Source organism: Silurus aristotelis (genome assembly GCF_946808225.1).
Source record: "Silurus aristotelis genome assembly, chromosome: 1".
NCBI lineage: Eukaryota > Metazoa > Chordata > Actinopteri > Siluriformes > Siluridae > Silurus > Silurus aristotelis.
Window position 1 is genome coordinate 12468089 of NC_139574.1, and position 18541 is coordinate 12486629.

An 18541-nucleotide genomic window follows, 5' to 3' on the forward strand; every position below is an offset into this window, starting at 1 on the left:
TGACAGGGGTATGGGGTTATAACACAGGGGTTGTAATGCATCATTTGGGTATGTGTGATGGGGCTTTTGAGGATGCTGATGGAGCGCTTTTGGTGCGCGCTGTGATGTTTTGTAGCTCTTCCAGCAGAGCGGAAGGGGTTGAAGGAGGTGTCGCCGCCGCCTCCAGTGTGTGAGCTCCATCCAGTGCGCGCACCGAAACATCTCCAACCCCACCGACGCTCTACTGCGCGAGAAGAAAGCGTCCTGAGAAGAGGAAAAGAGAACGAAAGAAAGAAAGAAAGCAAACCCATCAAAACCTTGGAGTTGTGACACCATCAGTTTTTTTTTTTTCTTTTTTTTTTTGTTTTGCTTTTCATCCCCCATAGAACCTGGATGCGACGAAGTGAGCGCGCGTGCAATAGTTCATTCTAAACCGGAGAAAGGATTTCAGGAGCGTTTCCGGCTCCCTTTTTTTTTTTTTGACAGCACACGCACACGCATACACGCACACGCGCGTGCACGCACGCGTTGAATTGGATAGGAGCAGATTGGCAGTGGCAGTGGCGTGTGTGTGGGGGGGGTGTTGGCCGCTGGAGCGGACGGCATCGCTGATGAAGTTGCCCGGGCGCCGCGGCGCTCTTCGCTCTCCGTCTAGAGGCGCGTGAGGCTCCTGCTCCAGCTCCGGACCACGCGCCGCGTCTGGACCACGCGCGTCACGATCAGGATGCCGGTGCGACGCGGACACGTGGCGCCCCAGAACACCTTCCTGGATACCATCATCAGGAAATTCGAAAGTCAGAGTAAGTTTCAGCTGCTTATGTAAGTAACTTCTGGAAGGACAGTCTTGTCTTTTCTTGTGGAACGGAGATCTTTCTGGGGGTCTTCAAAAAAAGGCATCAAGGGGCAGAACCTGTAAAAAGTGCCTCTGGTGGCCATGTTAAGGAGGTTCTTGGGGAAAAAGTAAGATATTGTATCCATGCATTATATATTATATATTTCACAAGGCATATATATATATATATATATATATATATATATATATATATATATATATATATATATATATATATATATATATATATTCACACTATGACAGCTGCTACTGTCACTAATCATAATTATAATAATAATGATAACAGTACCTCCCCACAATTCCTAAATTATTAAATACAGCACTAATTAAAGTGATCTTAATAATACATATAAAACTTTTAATTATTTTTTTAAATCTCTTTGAAGCCATAGAAAATATACAAGTTTGACATTAATTCTGAAAAAAAAAAATGTTCCTAGCAAGCTACATCTAAAGCGCTAATTTGAAGCATTACCTGAGCTCATGCTGACCTTCAATCAATACAACTAGTAATGAATAAAAAAAACTAATCATGGGGCATGTTATAAACCATAATGTAAGCGATGCAGCCCATGTTAGTCTTATTTTTCATTCAAGCATCTTATGCCAATTTATTTATTTATTTATTTATTTATTTATTTATTTATTTATTTATTTATTTATTTATGTATTTTTAATGATGTTAACAAGTTTGAATGAAGAGCTGGACATCTGTTTCAAAGCATTTCCTGTCAGTTATAATTAAGGTTACTACCCCCCACCACCTCCCCACCCCCACACACAAACACTCGTTTGTTTTTTTTGTTTTTCCAAACAGCATCAATGTATCAAATACTTTATTAAAATATTTCGATAGTATCAAAATAAGTCATATTCTAAACTAAGCATTTTGTGCTACACAAAGATCTTTGAAGTAGATGATTAGAGATGAATGAGATGAAGTGGAGTGGTTTGGGGCAGGGAAACTTGTACAGTACGGCAGGAATCAATGATTTCGGTCAGTGATCAATTATAGAACAGGCAGTGTGAAAGATGCATTTAGGAAGATGTGGTGGATTTCTTTCCCCTGCCACGTCTTTCTGTACATATCAACAAAACTACTGAAATTACATGTCCTTAGTGCTGAGAAATGCTGGATTAAAAACCTGCAGGCTTTATCTTGGTCTTATCTGCCTTCTGGAACAACAAATATTGAGGCACAAACATGCTTTCTGCTCAGTCATAACTGATTCTATTGCATGTCATAGATGTTTTGTTATAAAAAGCTGATATGAAATGAAGGCTATTCTGTTTTAAACATCCATTTGTACATAATTGCTAGATTCTTTCTTTCTTTCTTTCTTTCTTTCTTTCTTTCTTTCTTTCTTTCTTTCTTTCTTTCTTTCTTTCTTTCTTTCTTTCTTTCTTTCTTTCTTTCTTTCTTTCTTTCTTATAATAAGCACATTTACAAGGACAATACAGCTTGGTCGTTCTGGTAGAAGCATTACATTACAGTTCGACTGTTTATTTGCGTTAAGTTCAAAAACATGGTAACATTTAATACGAAAAAATGTGTCAGATTTCTATTGTCAAAAAAATGCAGCAAATCTGAGACTCCACAAATCTCTTGAGTCTTGAGTTACGAGTGACATCACAGGATTGAGCTTTCCCACTGCATAAACAGCACTGGAGTGAGTAATCCTGCAATAAACACCTCTCTCTCGCTGTGTGCCAGAAAAAAAAAAACGTGAGGTGTGGAAAACGCCTTTGATGGTGTGTTTTTTTTTTTCTTCCATGGTGTGTTTTCCCTTTAATATCATTTCCACGTCAAAGCAACACTCTGAGACTGTGTTAAAATAATTCATTTGGGATTTACTCACGGTTCAGATCAGTACTGTTTAGAACTGATGTTACAGTTATGCCATATTAGATGGAGATATACAGACAATTAAGATCTTGATATCAGTCAGCACAGTTTCAGTTTTCTCCTTGAAAGCACTTGTTTTCTTGTCACTGATATGGACTTGTACTATCAAGAACACTTGATAGTATTCTGAGATAGTCACTCTGAGGATTATTAACAAACTGATTTATTTTTAAATTACTTTCAGTGGGTGGATTTCATCTGTACAAGGCCAGGGAATTTTAGAAGCTTCATATTTTATAGGTTTATTAATACTTGTGTGGGTGATGTCCTGTATCTGTTTTGCTGACCTGAACCCTGTGCTGTATATTTTTTCTTTAAACTAATTTAGAAAACTGATCCTGGGTCTGTGTCTCTGCGTTGACAAAAAGCCAAAATGTATGTTGCATGCTCTATACTGTATTTAAGAATCACGCCCAGTATAATATAATTATAGGGACACTATAGGGACAGTGAGATCTTTTATTTGACCCATTTTTTGCTAGGTTTGACTTTTAAGGTGTTGGCAAAATCTCTTGCCTAAACACTTGTACAAAACCAGTGCACAGTCAGACCCTGACGTACCACGTATCGACTTACGAATTTTTCGGAGATATGACTGTCACAAAAAAAACGAAAAAAAAAACGAAGAACATCTAAATTTATTCATGAAAACATCACGTGCAGTCAGTCAGTTATTCTCCAAACAGTGGGGGAGAAAGGGTGTCTGGCAGGCATGCGTTGGTGGACCCACAAAGTCGCTAGCGTGTCTTCCTCTAGTTAAGACGTGTTCAGTGTTCTCATGCGTTCCTCGTAGCAGTTACTTGTATCGACTTACGTCATTTCGAACTACGGCAGGTTTTCCGGTCTCTATCTCCGTCGTAAGTAGAGGCCTACCTTTATTCGATTTTTTAACAGTTCTGACATTTGACTTATGTTATACCTATACTATTATCTAGTGTAATTTTAGAGTAACTTTGTAATCATCAATATGTTAATTTTAAAAATAATTATGTTCATATTTTATGCTACTTGTATAGACCTGAAATTTTGCTAAAAATTACCAACCCTGGTAAATGGTAGTGGAACCACTTGTTGTAGTGAACGCAGTTGAACAAAGCTGTTATTCAAATATTGATGATTACACAACAGAATAGACAGCACATATGCAAGTCGACCTGAAATTTGGCTATTGTAGCTACCTTTTGAATTTTTTTCTCCTGGTAATATTTTTCATAGTGTGCACACATTTCTAATATACAGATAATCCCTTCAATCCTTTCATCCAATCATGAGGCAGAAACACTATCATGCTGATACAGCTGAATTTAGGCGATGTTTATATCAATGTTTAGAATGAAGAAAACGTGTGACCTGTAGGACAAAGCTATTAAAGTGGAAGGTGAGTGTACTGTATCGCTTGTTACATTATTGTAACACTGTCTATGTTTGCAATTAGCAAAAAGTTCTGATTATATGTTATAAAAGAATATCTTGGTGGTCAAAAAGTATTTTTTAGTTTAATTGGTAATACTGTTCATTCTAAAAATTTGAAAAAGAAATTGGGGCACGGTGGTTCTTGCCCCAATAGGTCTCAGCACTTGCTGCAGTTCCCATTTTAACCCCTAGGTCCTATGGTACATTTAGTACCCAGATTGCACAGCATTAAGAAGGCAATTACCTATTTGCTGATTTCAACTAGCATTTCATCTACTAGTATATCAACAGAATTTATATTGTATTGGAAGTGTAAATGAAGCCTTCACCACCAAGGCTAATGTGGAGATTAATAATAAGTAAATGTTTGTTCTGTTTTTTTCTTTTCTTTATTAAACTCATATGAAATGACACAATTAAAAAAAATAATAATAAACCCTTGTCCTTATGTTTAAATAAATATAAATTACAATATGAATCACACATCTCATTTTATTTAAAAACGTGTATAATGGATTTATGGTGGATTTTAAAGTTTCACCAGCCAATCCAGAATGGTTGCCATTCATAAAAAAGGAAGTTCATTTGATAATGAGTGAAAGATCAAGGACAAGACTGCATTACCCAATGACTAATTCCACCCAAAAGGGTAACACACTAGAAACCTCACCTGTGTAATGAGGATTGCCTCAACAAACACTATGGTAATGCCATTTCCTTTAAGGGTACATTAATACTGTGGTAGCAATTCTTTTTGGTGATTTCACTATTTGCATATATAGCACATATTATTCTGCCTGAGTATAACAGCAATAGCTATCTATTTATTGTGAAATTACAAGTTGATTTGTGCTCATATCAAAGCAATATAAAGCCAAATAAAGCTTACTGTGAAGTATATAGTCTCTAGACCTCTAAATAGTAATGGTGGTGTCAGAAAATCAAGGATGTACACTGCCAAATTCAGTGTTGATGTGACTGCATATTTCATGATGCATAATTAATTGAGCAGACATTATTCACTCTGTCATCAACTTGTGGCGCTCTAGCGATCCTAGGACAGCCGCCAAATATTGATGGGTATCTTTTTATTTGCTTCGCCAGACACAGAGGAGCCGTGCTGATATTATGAAATGGCTTGTATTGCACATCAATAATTTATTGACGCTTTATTAATGCATTGATAATGAATACCATTAATCTCATGGAGAATTTGTGTTTTTACAGAAGTTTAGTGTAGCACTGCGTTAAATCTAATTAGCATCATTTCTTTCTGAATGGAAACATCAGTTTGAAGTACTTTTCTATTTGACCTTTGCTTTTATTTTGGCTGCCTTTTATATAGTTTGTTCTTTAAACTGATTGGCTTATACTGATTTAGGGTTTAGTGGTTTGAATGTAGTTTAAGCAGATCTCAATCTAACAGTAGCAAGGCTTTCTTTTTTGCTTCGGTTGTATTTTTTTCGACACATGCCAAGTTGCGTGAGTTTCTCACACCTGTCAGTGTCCTTTTTAATTTGTCCTTTTTAAGAGACATTTCCCCACCCCCTCAAAAAAACACAAAAGTTTATTTTTACAGTGCACTCCAGTTGACTTCTGACCCCATTTGTGACCGATGCTTTGAAACCCATCGTACAGTACCCTGCGTGACGTGTATCTCCAGACACATGGTATCGCGTTAAAGTGTTCTCTGCAGGGTAACAGCTGGAGTCACCCGACTCCAATTAGATGTGTGTCGAGCGGCTGAACCTGGGGAGGATATTAAACACTGCACCGTGTGCACAAACATAACCATCACCAGGACAACTATTCAGGGAACAGATTCAGTACCTGGTTCCTGGGGGAGGGAGGTATCCTACAGCACCGGCTTTAATCATCATATTCTCCTTAGTTCTTAGCAATAGATTTCGGTTTTGAGAGGACTGTACTAGATGGCTGATTATAGAGTATTGCAGTGCATTTTTTAGATGTTTAATCCTTAAAACACTCAGTATATCTTCATCTCAGTCTATTGCTATATTAAAGGAAAAATAGACGCACAAAACCTGTTTGAATGCTTTCAATGGCATGCTGTAAATCCAAAAGCAGTTTGTTACAAAGACTGGCAACACTAAAGACTACTACTGTATATATTAATGTTGTATGGCTACTTTAAATGAGTCTCTGTAATATCAACACTATTTTATACGGTTTTAATAAAAAATTAGAAAAATTCTGGACATAAAATAATAATATTCTATCTTAAACATTTTTTTTTACCTAAATAGATCATACTGTAAGTGTAAATACTAAAATATTTTCAATCCATCTTTCATTATTCATCTCACTCTGTCAACCTAACTTTTATGTCTGTTTCACCATTTGCTTCTTCTCAGTTTTGCTTGTTTTCTGCCATGTGTCCTTAACTGCTACTGAGTGTAATATTATTCGAGCTGGGATGTGTAAGGAAACACTCACAGACAGATGAGAGTCTTGGAGGTGCTAAAGTCCCTAGGTGCTACACATTTCTCATTATTCTGATTAAAGGTGCTGCATTTTACATCCCTATGAAAAAATAATGGCTCCCTCCACCTCCTCTCTCTTTCCTTCTAGTTTATGTTTGTGAACTGGACCAGCTGGGATTTTTTAATTCTAAGGGTATTTGTGCATAATAGGGCTGTGAAACAGAAAACTATTTAGATTTGAATATTTAAATAATGTAAAATAATACAATGTTAAATAATTTAAATAAAACATTAATTAATGAATTAATAAACAGTATCTTAAAACTGAGTACACAAAATTACATTTCAGCAACCATTTAGGTATTTCTTCTCAAGAGACAATACTATAGAAATAAAACTTGGATATATTTTAGAGTAGTCAATGTGCAGCTTTTGTAGCAGTATAAATTTTCTGTCTTCTGAAAATACCTCAAGATACAGCCATTATTGTCTAAATATCATTATGTATATATAAATGGCATATAAAAGGCATCAAGGGGCAGAAGCTGTAAAATGTGCCTCTGGTGGCCATGTTAAGGAGGTTCTTAGAGAAAAAAGCAAACCTAGGTTTCTTTAATTTCTCTCTTTGTGTAACTTTGACTAGACAATTTTAATTTAGTCTATTTACCTCTAGGCTAAAAAATCATTACTCAAGAAAATAAATAGTCTAAATTATTTTTTATTACATGCAGGTATTGTTTCAAGTCAAGCCAAGACGCTCTTATTGTCATTTAAACCCTACAGTATATAGCTGACACAGTACATAGTGAAATGAGACAATGTTCCTATGTTTCTATAGAGCTAATGACTAAATTAAGTTGTCCGAGCCACACACACACAGTGCAAGACAAGACAGTGCAAACAGACAACACAAGAAAGTGTAGGAAAAATACACAAAACACAAAATAGTGCCGCCAGTAAACCTACTGTATGTTATACAGTACAGTGTGCATAAGAGAACTGTATACAGGTGCACTTTTGTCCACAAAAGTTATTTGTTAACAGTAAATAAGAAAATGTGGATGCAGATCAAGCCTTATTTGCTTGTCAGTTTATATCAGTTGGCCTTTCAATGTATGTTTACAAAAAGTGATGCATGTATGAAGTAAGAAAGTCAATCTGGATCTCAGCTGTTGTATTGGGCATAGAGTGTACCATATGTGTGTGTATATATATATATATATATATATATATATATACAGTATATATTGCCTTTAGGTTGTGCATATGCTGTGCATATGCTGAATAAGAAGCCATTTGTACTTGTTAAAGCTATTAAAGTTGAAAAGTTCAAGATTTAACTGAAGTTAATAATGTGTAGAGATATAAAATGTGCAAACTGAAAAATATAAAGTTGTTTGTTTTTCTTTTATGTAGAAGAAAACATGCCTGCAAAGTTAAAGGTATAAGAACACTCAGACTTTGATCTCTAAAGTGATGATTTATATGGACATGAGGTGCATCAGAGACGTGAACTTGCAGGAAACAGAAAATTCTATATAAAATACTTTATAAAAGTCATTACACCACATCATAATTAATAAAAACTTCATTTTTTTTTTTAAGATACTGAATAACAATTCCTTTAAACATTTTTAGACTAATTGTTTAATTCTGGTGGAAATAGGGCTATACAAGTTTAATACCTGCATTTTGCCCACAATCTCTTTTACTGCAGAGGCTAAGTAAATGTATTGGCCTTGATGACACAATGTGGCTTGCCCTAAATTTCATATTCATAAAGGCAACCATACAGAACAGACAGTACATGCTGGGGTGCTCATGTGAACATGCATTTGAATACTAAATATTTACATAGGTAGAATTTGAATGCACAGAGATAAAGCGACAAGATACAGCTGAACTGGGAGATTCGATCAATTCTATGCAAAGTAGGGATGACGCAATTAAGCATCAAATGCAAAACGATTAACTCTGGATTAAATCCTCAGATTAGTCATACAGCCTGGGTTTTCTGTTCTCCCCGGAAAATTTTACTCTTACCACTTTAGTTGTTATTCAAATGAAAGGCTTTGCCTTATGTTTAAGACAATATAAAATGTTAAGCAAAGGGAGAGGTCATGTTATGTGAATTAATGTCACACCCACAAGAGACATCATTTGCAATCATAAAACATTTAACATTTAATGCTTGTTAGTTGTTCTATATTTAAGGCAGTTGTTATGAAATTTTGTCTATACAAGTTCTATTTGTTTGTATACTGTAAATAACTGTAAATAAATGCATTGTTTGTGGGTTGTGTTTGCAGGCTCAGGGTTTTCAACCTACTACATATATAAAGTGAAACTTTCATCAGGGACAGTGTACACGTGGTCATGTAGTATGTTGTATTTAACATGTTATTTTAGCCAGTCTCTGCAGGATGCTCTCCCTATACCCAGCTAAAATGAACCCATCACTCAATACCTGCTTAACACAAACGTAATCACAGCTGCTCCCTTAATTGCTTTTCACTTGTGTCTTACTGCAAGCTACACACTGGTTTGCCTTTTTCATGTGTCCTCTTCATTTGTGTTTTCCTTGGCATGGAAGACACAGATTTCCCAGCTGTACCAGTGACAAACCTGCTTTTATTCAAATGCACTTTAACTGGATGAGTCACACTCGACAACATGTCCCATTGTCCCCAACTAAACCCAGGGCATTAATGCAATTCCACATTATCTATTAAGATTATAGGCGAAAGAATGTGCTGAATAGTTACTGGAACAGTAAAGGCTTTTGGATCAGTTAATAAAAAGCTAAATGATTAGCAAGTGATTTTTAGCTGCAGAATTTAGCCACAAGCTTTCGTAAGTTTTTTTATGTTTTGGCTAGGCAAACTTCTGTTGTCATGGAGCTGAAAGTAAGACGACAATTCCGGCAGATGCCTAGGTTAATTATAGAGCTTCAAGTGTCTCATGAGTTTGCCGCTGATGGTCCCTCTTTTGCTTCATGTCACCAACACACACCTCTTTGTCTTGCCTTTGTCACTCTTTATCACCCCCTCTGGTCTGTTTGATGAATAGTTCTAGCCTGTAGCTTCCCCTCTCTCTACGCTCTCACTCCCACACAAATATACTTTGTTGTTTGCTACCTACCACTTAACCAGTCCACTGCCTGTTCTCCATACAAGCCCTTCCCTTACTGTGCTGCTTGCTGCTACCACTGTCTATCAGTGCTAAATAAGAAATAAAACATGATGGGGTGTGCTGTCTCCGGAAAAATATTCTTCTATGGGTTTGTGTGATATGAAGCGGACTAATAGTAGAGCTGTATTCTGTGGTACAAGTCTTATCTACTTAACCACAGTAGATTGTTAGTGATAATCATTTTGAATGTCACTTACCCCGATCAGCCATAACATTAAAACCATTAACAGGTGTGGGCAAGCAAGTAAACAGTCACTTCTTAAAGTTGACCTATTTGAAGCAGGAAAAGTGGGCAAGTGTAAGGACCTGAGCAACTTTTACAATTGTAATGGCTAGGTGACAGACTTGGAGCATCTCCAAACCAGCAGGTCTTCTGTGGTGTTCCCAGTAGGCAGTGGTTAGTCCCTACCAAATGGGACCTAAGGACAGCTGGGAAACCAGTGACAGGGTCATGAGTGCTCACAGTTAATTAAATACAACAATGTTGTAATATACACTAAACAACTGCACACTTAATCTTATTTATTGTATTATCTAGTGATGGCAGAAAACTAATATTGATCCATGTGTTTATGTATGTAACAATTAAATTGAGTTGTTTTTAAATGCAGTCATTTAAAAATAGAAGTAGAATTAAACATTATAATTATTCTATAATAAAATGTGACTCATGGTCTTCCTCTGTAATTTGTCCTTGAGACTGGAGATTGTTGGCTTAAGGTAATGACAGCAAAACTCTCAATAAAAGAAAGTCAAATATGCCAATACGTGAGTTTTAGTAAAAATTATGATTCTAGAATTCTAGGATTGTACAGATTAATGCTTAAAAAACTCAAAATGATGTTAAATCATCTCTGGGCTAAAAATATATTTATATAAAAACAAGCTACAAATTTCCATTTTATATTCTGGATGGAAAAATGTCAATATATAATTGTGAAATAACATTGAGAAAATATATAAACAGTGCAAAATTGTAAATATAAAATGTAATAAATTTTTTTATGCAACAAAATGCTATATTTATTTAATCATCGGCTCAGGTTTGGCATTAAGCAGCTTAGAAGGAAATGATACGTGCCCATGTGATATTTTACTGAAATTGATTTCATGGTTTTGTGCATGTGACAAGCACGTATTAAACAACAGCGTTTTTCACTTACCTTATTATACTGGCAGGAATATTATTTCTTCAGTTTGCAAAGAAAAAAAACACTTTAATTTATTATATTTTAATAGTGCACTTTAATGTCACTGTTCATGTCACCGTCTGGGAGAGGATGCAATACTTTACATATTGGCAGACCCTCCAATTTGACTAAAACCTTCTGATGAGTAAAAAAAGGTACCAAACCCTGCAACCTTGCCACAATTTTACTGTAAAATTATGAATAAAATAATGTGTGCACTTATGAGTTTTATGTATATTCTTTGACACTGTCAGTACCACTGTCTAGACATATTTACATAGAAAATTCTGTGACCATCCCATGATCCTAGCCTGTATTTCGCAGCTGGGTCTGTTGATACATGCTTAGCTTATTAGCGTATGTTTATCTGAGCGAGATAGATCAGAACGAATAGGTTTGAGACTGTAGTGTCTGTGTGAGTTGCCTGTAGCTCGGCATTCTCCACTTAAACTCTCACCTTTCCACTGAGACTCCCTGTAGATCATTTCAGCCTCTGTCATTTGCACAAGGCTCGGCCGCTCAGTTAAGGCCTTGGTCCTGCCGAGTTTCAAAGGCCATTAGACCCCTTTTGTAAAAGCTGAGGCTAAAATGTCACTGACACTTCTAAGGGAGTACAGGTGCCCAAGGGAAGAATATTTTAATAGATATCAGCTCACCTCATACTCATTCGGCAGCTCTGATACTATCTTTTAGTGGCACTACAATTTCAGTATGGTCTTGTTAGTGTGAATTAGGGCTGATTAAATTGTCATAAAATTTGAATAGCTGCAAAGGTTGCATTGAGGTTTGCGGAATTACTTATTTATGTGTACTTATTATATGAACTTATAATTGCACAATTCTCAGGTCTGTTATTCCTCTTGTACCACAGTAATTCATACACTTTCACAGATCAGCCATAACATTACTATTACTGACAGTTTAAGTGGATAGCATTGATTATTTTGTTACAGTGGCACTTGTCAAGTGGTTGGACATATTAGAAAGCAGATAAGCAGTCAGTTCTTGACATTGATGTGTTGCAAGCAGAAAAATTTGCATGTTTAATGTTTTTCGAGCTACTATCGCAAGGTCCAAAATGAGTTGGCTGTGTGTAGCTTGGCTGGGGGCGTAGCATGCTCAGTCTGTTCATGAGGGAGTTGACTGATCTCATTGTGGTCGCATGTCAACGTGGACATGCGACCACATTATTAAAGTTAACCTAACAATAACTTTGATAATCGTTTAATATGCATTTATTTTTCCTGATTAATCAATTAATCTGATTTTTTTTTCTTACAAAAGATTTCAATGAGATGTTTTGCCATTATACAGTTGAAACCAGATATTTACATACACTTCAGAAAAAAACACAAAAACTTTTATTTTACTTTACTGTCATACATTAAATCAGAGTCAATTTTTTTGTTTTAAATCAATAAATATTAACATATTTTTTGCATTTGTTAAATATCAGAATCGAGCGAGGGAGAATTTTTATGTATTTTTATTATCACTTTCATCAAAGTCAGAAGTATACATACACTTATTATTTGGTGGAATTGCCCCAAAACTGTTTCACTTGGGCCAAACATTTTGGGTATCCTTCCACAAGCTTTCTACAATAGTTTGCTGGAATTTTGGCCCACTCCTCTTTACAGAACTGGTGTAACTGGGTCAGGTTTGTAGGCCTTCTTGCTCGCACTCGCCTTTTCAGTGCCGCCCACAAATTTTCTATGGGATTGAGATCAGGGCTTTGTGATGGCCACTCCAATACCTTGACTTTGTTGTCCTTAAGCCACTTTGTAACTAATTTGGAGGTATGTTTGGGGTTATTGTCCATTTGGAAGACCCATTTGCGCCCAAGCTTTAACTTCCTGGCTGATGTCTTCAGATGTTGCTTTAATATATCAACATAATTTTCTTTTCTTATGATGCCTCTATTTTGTAAAGTGCACCAGTCCCTTCTGCAGCAAAGCAGCCCCACAACATTATACTACCACCCCATACTTGACAGTTGGGGTGGTGTTCTGAGGCTTCAAAGCTTCGCCCTTTTTCCTCCAAATATACTGTTTATCATTATGGCCGAACAATTTTTGTTTCGTCAGACCACAGAACATGTCTCCAGAAATTAAGATTTTTTCCTTAATGTGCAGTTGCAAACTGTAGTCTGGCTATTTTATAGAGGTTTTGAAGTAATGGCTTTCTCCTCCCAGAGTAACCTTTCAGCTCATGGTTGTACAGTATTCGTTTTACTGTGGATAATGACACTGTCTTACCAGTTGTACATTTCACAACAATAAACGTTCCTCTCTGGGACTCAGAATCCGTCTCCTTCCTGAGCGGTATGATGGTTGTACATTCCCATGTTTTTTATACTTGCGTATTATTGTCTGAACGGATGAACGTGGGACCTTCAGGCATCTGGAAATTGCACCTAAGGATGAGCCATACTTGTGGAGGTCAAGAATAATTTTTCTGATGTCTTGGTGGATTTCTCTTGATTTCCACATGATGTCAAAGAAAGAGGCTCTGTGTTTGAGGTGTGCCTTTATATGCATCCACAGGTGTGCCACCAATTAACTCAAATGGAATCAATTAACCTATCAGAGGCTTCTTAAGATCAGAATGGAGAGCGCCGCGCCGCCACAGAGTCTTCACGAGAGCGCCGCGCCGCCACAGAGTCTTCACGAGAGCGCCGCGCCGCCACAGAGTCTTCACGAGAGCGCCGCGCCGCCACAGAGTCTTCACGAGAGCGCCGCGTCTCCGCCTCTGAGCGACCCCACGAGCTCGTCTCCGCTTCAGTGTCCCAAAGAGAACTCCACTGATGTCGTGGACCTCCAGGCGAGCCCTTCTCCGCTCGTGGATCTCCAGGCAGGCTTCACCTCATTTCCAGGCTGCTCAGTGGGCTCCGATCTGCTCCTAAGGGTCCCAAGGAGCGCCCCTACGCCCAGGGGTTTCCTTGTGCACTCACCCCGGCTCCAGGACTGCAAAAGGGAAGTTGAACCGCTGCCCCCGGGTTCCACCGACGGCGACGGCTCACCCCACAGTCCCGCAGAAGGCGACGGCTCGTCTCCAGCGCCCGCAGAAGGCGACGGCTCGTCTCCAGCGCCCGCAGAAGGCGACGGCTCGTCTCCAGCGCCCGCAGAAGGCGACGGCTCGTCTCCAGCGCCCGCAGAAGGCGACGGCTCGTCTCCAGCGCCCCGCAGAAGGCGACGGCTCGCCCCCGGGTCCTCTTCAGGGAGAAGGATCGCCCCCGGGTCCTCTTCAGGGAGAAGGATCGCATCCAGGCTCCACGCAGGGCGACGTCTTGCCCCCGGGTCCTCTTCAGGACGACGGATCACCCACAGGATCCCCGCATGGTGACGTCGGTCCTCCAGGTCCCTCTGACGGCGACGTCGGTCCTCCAGGTCCCTCTGACGGCGACGTCGGTCCTCCAGGTCCCTCTGACGGCGACGTCGGTCCTCCAGGTCCCTCTGACGGCGACGTCGGTCCTCCAGGTCCCTCTGACGGCGACGTCGGTCCTCCAGGTCCCTCTGACGGCGACGTCGGTCCTCCAGGTCCCTCAGAGGGTGGTACGACGTTCCTGGTCTCCGCCCGGGACGTCCTCCACTCCCCGGTCATTGTCATGGTTGGCGTCCAGTTCCGGTTCCCCGCCATGGAGATCGCTCCGGCTTCAATCCCCGCCAGGGGCTTTACTCAGCCTCCCGTCAGCACCGAGGGCGTGGCTCCGTTCCGGATCCTCCTGCAAGGTGTTGTTCCATGCCGGCTCTCCGCAGAGGATGCTTACCAGGCCTCCGTTGCTCCCAGGCGTCTAAGGAGGCCTTCCTCGGAGTGCCCTGGCCCGCCTGGCATAGGTGGGTTTTGGGGCGTCAGGTGTCGCCCCTGGAGGGGGGGGTACTGTCAGGGATTCACCCTGCCACGCCCCCCTCTGTAGCTGTCAGGGATTCACCCTGCCACGCCCCCGTCTGTAGCTGTCAGAGATTCACCCTGCCACGCCCCCCTCGATAGCAGTCACGCTGCTTCCCAAGATTACCGACAGCTGTGGCTCATGAAAGATCAGACTACATAAACTCACGTTCTTGAGTCACAGGCTGTCGGTCGTTGTATTGTCATGCAGGTAAATCGCGTGGCTGCTCAAACGCCGGGATTCACCGCTGGCTATTTCTCCGAACTCCATTTCCTTATTGAAGTACTCATTGCCGAAAGCTTTACTTGCATTGGGATTAGGCGTTTGACATTCGCGCTCATAGTGGATACTTCGTTACGAGCGGATGTCTGGGTTTGCTTTTGTTTTCATTGGTGTATGAGTGTTTTGTTTTTTGCACCGCAATAAAGAACATGATTGGACTTTATCTGCTTCCGCGTCTGCAGCCTGACAGGAATCCTCTGGAGTTTTTTTTTGTTTAAAGGCACGATAAATTTAGTGTATGTATACTTCTGACTTTGATGAAAGTAATAATAAAAATACATAAAAATTCTCCCTCGCTCGATTCTGACATTTAACAAATGCAAAAAAATGTTAATATATATTGATTTAAAACAGAAAAAGTTTACTCTGATTTAATGTATGACAGTAAAGAAATAAAAGTTTTTGTGTTTTTTTCTGAGGTGTATGTAAATATCTGGTTTCAACTGTAACTGAATAAACATTTGTATTGTATTGTATTTTTATTATTATGTAACTGTATAAAACCCCAGTTTTTTGCTTGCTGAGGAATGCAGGGGGGATTTTTGATTTTAACAAATTCACAAATTCAAAATGGTGGGTTGTTTCTGTAAAAGACAAACAAAAATAAACAGCATTTGAGTATGCAAGGTGAAGCAATTTGTGTATATCAACATTTGTATTGTATTTTTCAAATGGCAAGTTGAAAACCATGCTTAAAAAATATAAAATATAATTCAACATTGTTTTGACAATTTTTGTTGAAAAAATATGCAGATATTTTGTTCATTCATGAAGATGTAAGCATCAAAAATATATAATGAATTACATTTTGTTTAATACTTAAATTATATATGCATAAATGAATATACAAACATTAAAAACTAGCATTAAAACGTAGTAAAGCCACAGTTAATCACAATTGAAAACAGATAAGTTACTGTTGTAGTAGACAAATGCTATAAAAAGAGAATGGAACAATGCTGTTATTTGCTGCTTTCGATTTAGTGATTGTGCGCACAGTTTATTTGAATCCATCCCTATGTCGTGAACCAGCTGATTGCACAACCTGATGCTCGCAAGTAGCGACAGAACAGATCCAGTGCAATTGTGCTGAAGTTAGCAAACAAACAATTTACACAATAGCACTTTATTAAACTATACTATTTTTACATAATGAGGATTAGACAGTTTTTGCTTACCGTGCCACCAGTGTGTTTTCTTTTTTACGTGCTCCGCTTTCCATAACTTCCAGGTACAGTTTTCTTTTTTGCGCTTAATATAAAATGCTCCCATGCTTTGAATGACTTGGGACGCACACTTGTTCCTGCTGCTGGTTGACCTTGTACTGTCCACCATTTTCGCAGGCGGCTGTTATCTTGCCGTCACGCTAAATCGTAACTTGAGCAGCCCAACTGATCGATAACCCCAATCGTTAACACCAAATTTTATTATCGATTATTATCAATTTGAACTTTTATTTGTATCCTGGAAATTAGTAATTAATTTGCGTTCTCATTTAGAACTCACTTCTTACTGTATATGACTGTGACCATTTTGTAAATAAAAGTTCAAATGGCAGAATGTGGAATTTTAAACGGTTGAACGGATTTTTTGCTTTAATTACATAAGTCCTTGAATATTATAATAGCATTAAAACTATTCATTCTGACAGCTTTTCTATGCAGTTATTGAAAGCTGTTAGGTTTCTGACCTCTAGAGCCTGGCAAAAAAAAAATTAAGTCTTCAATCAGCAACTAGAGAGCTGTGTAAACACCTTTTTCAGTTTTCCTCACCCACCCAGGAGGATCTCTTCCTTTTTAATTTAGCTTCATCACATACCTCCCACCTTCTACCCTCCTTTTCTTCCTCTTCCTTTCCTTTCTTTCTGCTCTCCTTCTTGCATCCTTTTTGTTTCTTACCTGTTCTGTAAAATCAGAAAATTATATGATTTGCTAAAGATTCATCAGTTCGAACTCAAGTGGGATTATATTAGTTGAACATTTTGCACAGTGATGTGTCTGCCTTTTTTACCATTCGTGAATGATATTACACATTGGCTTTATCAATGCAGACATGAAAGTCCATCATGTACTTTATGTTCATGTTAGCCTTCTACATTATACAATACACAATACCTGCATTAAGCCAGATGTATATAGCTGAGACTGAAGGCCTCCAGCAGTGTCTCTGAAGCTGGCCTTTAATGATTCTGCAGCAACACACACACACACACACACACACACACACACACACACACACTCACACACACACACACACACACACACACACACACACACACACACACACACACACACACACACACACACACACTCCTGTGTTTCTACAATTACAGCATCACAGCTCAGCTCTCCCATGTCAGTGTAGGCAGAAGGGACATAGCGCATAAATAGATATGGATCTGTTAACTTTATCCATATAGGTATTGGCTTTGTATACTGCAATCCTGCTAATAGAGCTGTGCAGGGTTGTCACTGTAATTAATTTTAAACCAATGTACGGACTGCATTAGGTTTGTTTTTGTATTTTTAAGTATTGGAGCATTGAGATATTGCATTATCTATGCCGTTCTGTGAGCTGTAAATGGTTTTTAGTTTGGTCTCTTTTTCACTGTCTGTGGGGCTTTTCTAGGTTCATCAATCTTGGAAAGTGTGTGTGAGGATGTGTAAGTGGTGAGGGAGTGAAAAAGAGATGGTGTATTTTGGTGTCATGTTGTGTCTGGGAAATCTTCGTACCTCGGTAGGAAACAGCTGGTAAAGCAGGGCCTTGAGGCCTTGGCGTGTTGCTGTTGTTTCTCTGTTGTTCTTAAGCAGGGTGGCAGAGCAGGTGTGCCAAGGCATCACTGATGAGGAAAACAGACACTGAGAACAGACGCACCACACAAGAGCAGAGGAAATCCATCTGTCCAGCGTCCTATATTCTTCCTATAAGCCAAAAAGCTGCATCAGCTTTAATTTCACTGCAGAATTGTGTGTTTTCCATTATCTATCGTGCAGCTTCACATGGTCTAGTTAAGTGATTTTGGATACCTGATCGTGACTGGCACCACAAAAATAACAATAAATAGGGCTAGTAATAAAGTTATATATATCATCAGCAAGGGAGCTGTTGTACTGACTTTCAGAAAGGCTGTGATTCGGCCATTGGCACAAGGCCACAGGTAATCAGTATATTCAGTATTACAGGATAATTTCAAGTGTGATATTGCTTTTAGTTTTATGAGACTTTCATTAATAAGAAACTGATATAGAGTAGCTGATATTTCATACAGAATATGACCGATTTGTTCATTTTTGCTCATTGTTTTAATGGTTTCAATTATTAATCAAAGATTTCAATTGAAATTACTGCCAAACTTGACATTTTATATAACAAACACAGGTAAGTTATACAAAC

General features: G+C 38.7%; 2 protein-coding genes across 3 annotated transcripts in view; one reads left to right on the plus strand and one right to left on the minus strand.

Moving 5' to 3' along the window:
* The window catches only part of slc12a7b (solute carrier family 12 member 7b), a 335443-nt gene that overhangs the window by 210298 nt on the left and 106604 nt on the right, over nucleotides 1-18541 (minus strand). The window lies entirely within an intron of this gene.
* kcnh2b (potassium voltage-gated channel, subfamily H (eag-related), member 2b) overlaps nucleotides 1-18541 on the plus strand; it is a 256890-nt gene that overhangs the window by 387 nt on the left and 237962 nt on the right. For both annotated transcript variants that reach the window (XM_083544768.1, XM_083544769.1), the window contains exon 2: nucleotides 116-779. In XM_083544768.1, coding sequence (XP_083400894.1) covers nucleotides 704-779 — 76 coding nt within the window. In that variant the 5' untranslated portion in view covers nucleotides 116-703. The remainder of the gene's footprint in view (nucleotides 1-115; nucleotides 780-18541) is intronic.